Source organism: Ailuropoda melanoleuca, unplaced genomic scaffold (assembly GCF_002007445.2).
Source record: "Ailuropoda melanoleuca isolate Jingjing unplaced genomic scaffold, ASM200744v2 unplaced-scaffold68056, whole genome shotgun sequence".
NCBI classification, from domain to species: Eukaryota; Metazoa; Chordata; class Mammalia; order Carnivora; family Ursidae; genus Ailuropoda; species Ailuropoda melanoleuca.
Window position 1 is genome coordinate 1 of NW_023242788.1, and position 1,486 is coordinate 1,486.

General features: G+C 60.4%; 1 protein-coding gene across 1 annotated transcript; it reads right to left on the reverse strand.

Moving 5' to 3' along the window:
* Positions 1-138: 138 nt before the first annotated feature.
* Positions 139-1,339, reverse strand: LOC117800318 (trefoil factor 2-like; the record flags this gene model as incomplete). The annotated part of the gene is made up of 2 exons (XM_034652852.1): positions 139-285; positions 1,109-1,339. Coding segments are annotated over 2 exons (378 nt in total), but the record flags the coding sequence as incomplete, so codon positions are not given.
* Between the last annotated feature and the right edge of the window lie 147 nt (positions 1,340-1,486).

The window sequence follows — 1,486 nt, forward strand, 5'->3', positions numbered from 1 at the left end:
AATGCTGGCGGCTTTCGGCTCATCCAAGAGCAGCTGTCACTGTGGGGAGCCGCCCTCAGAGCCGAGTTTTCCTGAAACGGTCCCCACTGGTATTGGGGCCTGGCCCCAGCTCCCAGCCGCGTCCTGCGGGGACGTTACCTTCCACAGAGATTGGGAAGAAGCACCAGGGCACGTTGACGATCGTGTCGGAAAAGCAGCACTTGCGAGCCGCACACTCCTGGGGGCTGATGCCTGGGTACCCACAGTTCTTGCGCACCGACACATCCATGACACACTCCTCCAACTCTGGAAGGGGCAACATGGAGGCTGGGTGAGGGCAGCTCAGAGCCCGCAATGCCTCTGCCCGTCCTCCCGCGGGGACGCTGCTGGGCTCCAGCCTCCGTGTGTGGTGAAGGGCTGCGGGACCATGACGCCCCGAGGACCGTCTGAGCATCTGCACGGACGCCACAGGTCAGACGTTCTAGGCCTTGGGAAACTCCGTTGGCCTCCCCGGACCCGGTATTCCCGTCTGTAAAATGGGGAACTGCCGTGCCCTGATGAGAACGGCGGTGGGCACCCGTTAAGCAGGTGAAGCGTTTTGCCTGAGTCCTGAAAGCCGGCCATGCTTCCACGAGAGGGAGGGCCCTGCCTGGTGACCAGCCGTGTGCCCTTCGGAACCCAGGGACCTGTGACAGTGGAGGGGGGCGGCCGCGGGTGCCGAGCTCCCCCCATACGCAACTCTGCTCTGCACACGCAACTTGGCACGAATGACCTTCTCTCTTGCTCATGTGCACTGCCCTAAACCTCGCTCTCAGGAGAAAATCCTGGAAGTCTTAACTGACTCTCTTACCATTGGAGGCCTGCGAGCAGTTATGTGGATACTGGCCTATGAACTGCCTCCATAGCCCTTAAAGCTCCCTCGGAAGTCACAGCTCTGCAGCGGGGAAAGGCCCGGGAGCTGCTTTCCCTTCTCACAGTACAACCGGCGGGTTCTCACACGTGTCTGTGGGAGGGGCGAGTGGCTGACCCTTGAGGCTCCAGGTGTGGACAGCGGGCCAGGGGTCGCCGTCTCTTCCCTGCTGGCTGGCTGGGGTGGGGGCGGGAAGAGGGCCACTCCCTGGCCGGTTACCTTGCTTTGGGAGGGGGCGGAAACACCAGGGGATGTTGCGGATTTTGGAGTCGAAGCAGCAGCCTCTTCCGAAGCACGTGTCGGGGGTGATGCCCGGGAAGCCACAGTTTGTCCTGTTGTGTGCTGCGATCCGCGAGCACTGGCAGGGGGCTGGGGAGAGAGCCTTGGTCAACTTCTCGCCCCACGTGCCCCCACCTGCTCTTGGGGCACGTTCAGACCCTTCCCCAGGTCCTGTGGCCACACAGGGAAATCACAAGATCTCATCTTGCCCAGATTTGAACTATGCAACGTCCTGAGCAGCAAACAGGGCTCTGCAGAAATTATTAGTTAGAAAGAAAGAAAGAAAGAAAGAAAGAAAGAAAGAAAGAAAGAAAGAAA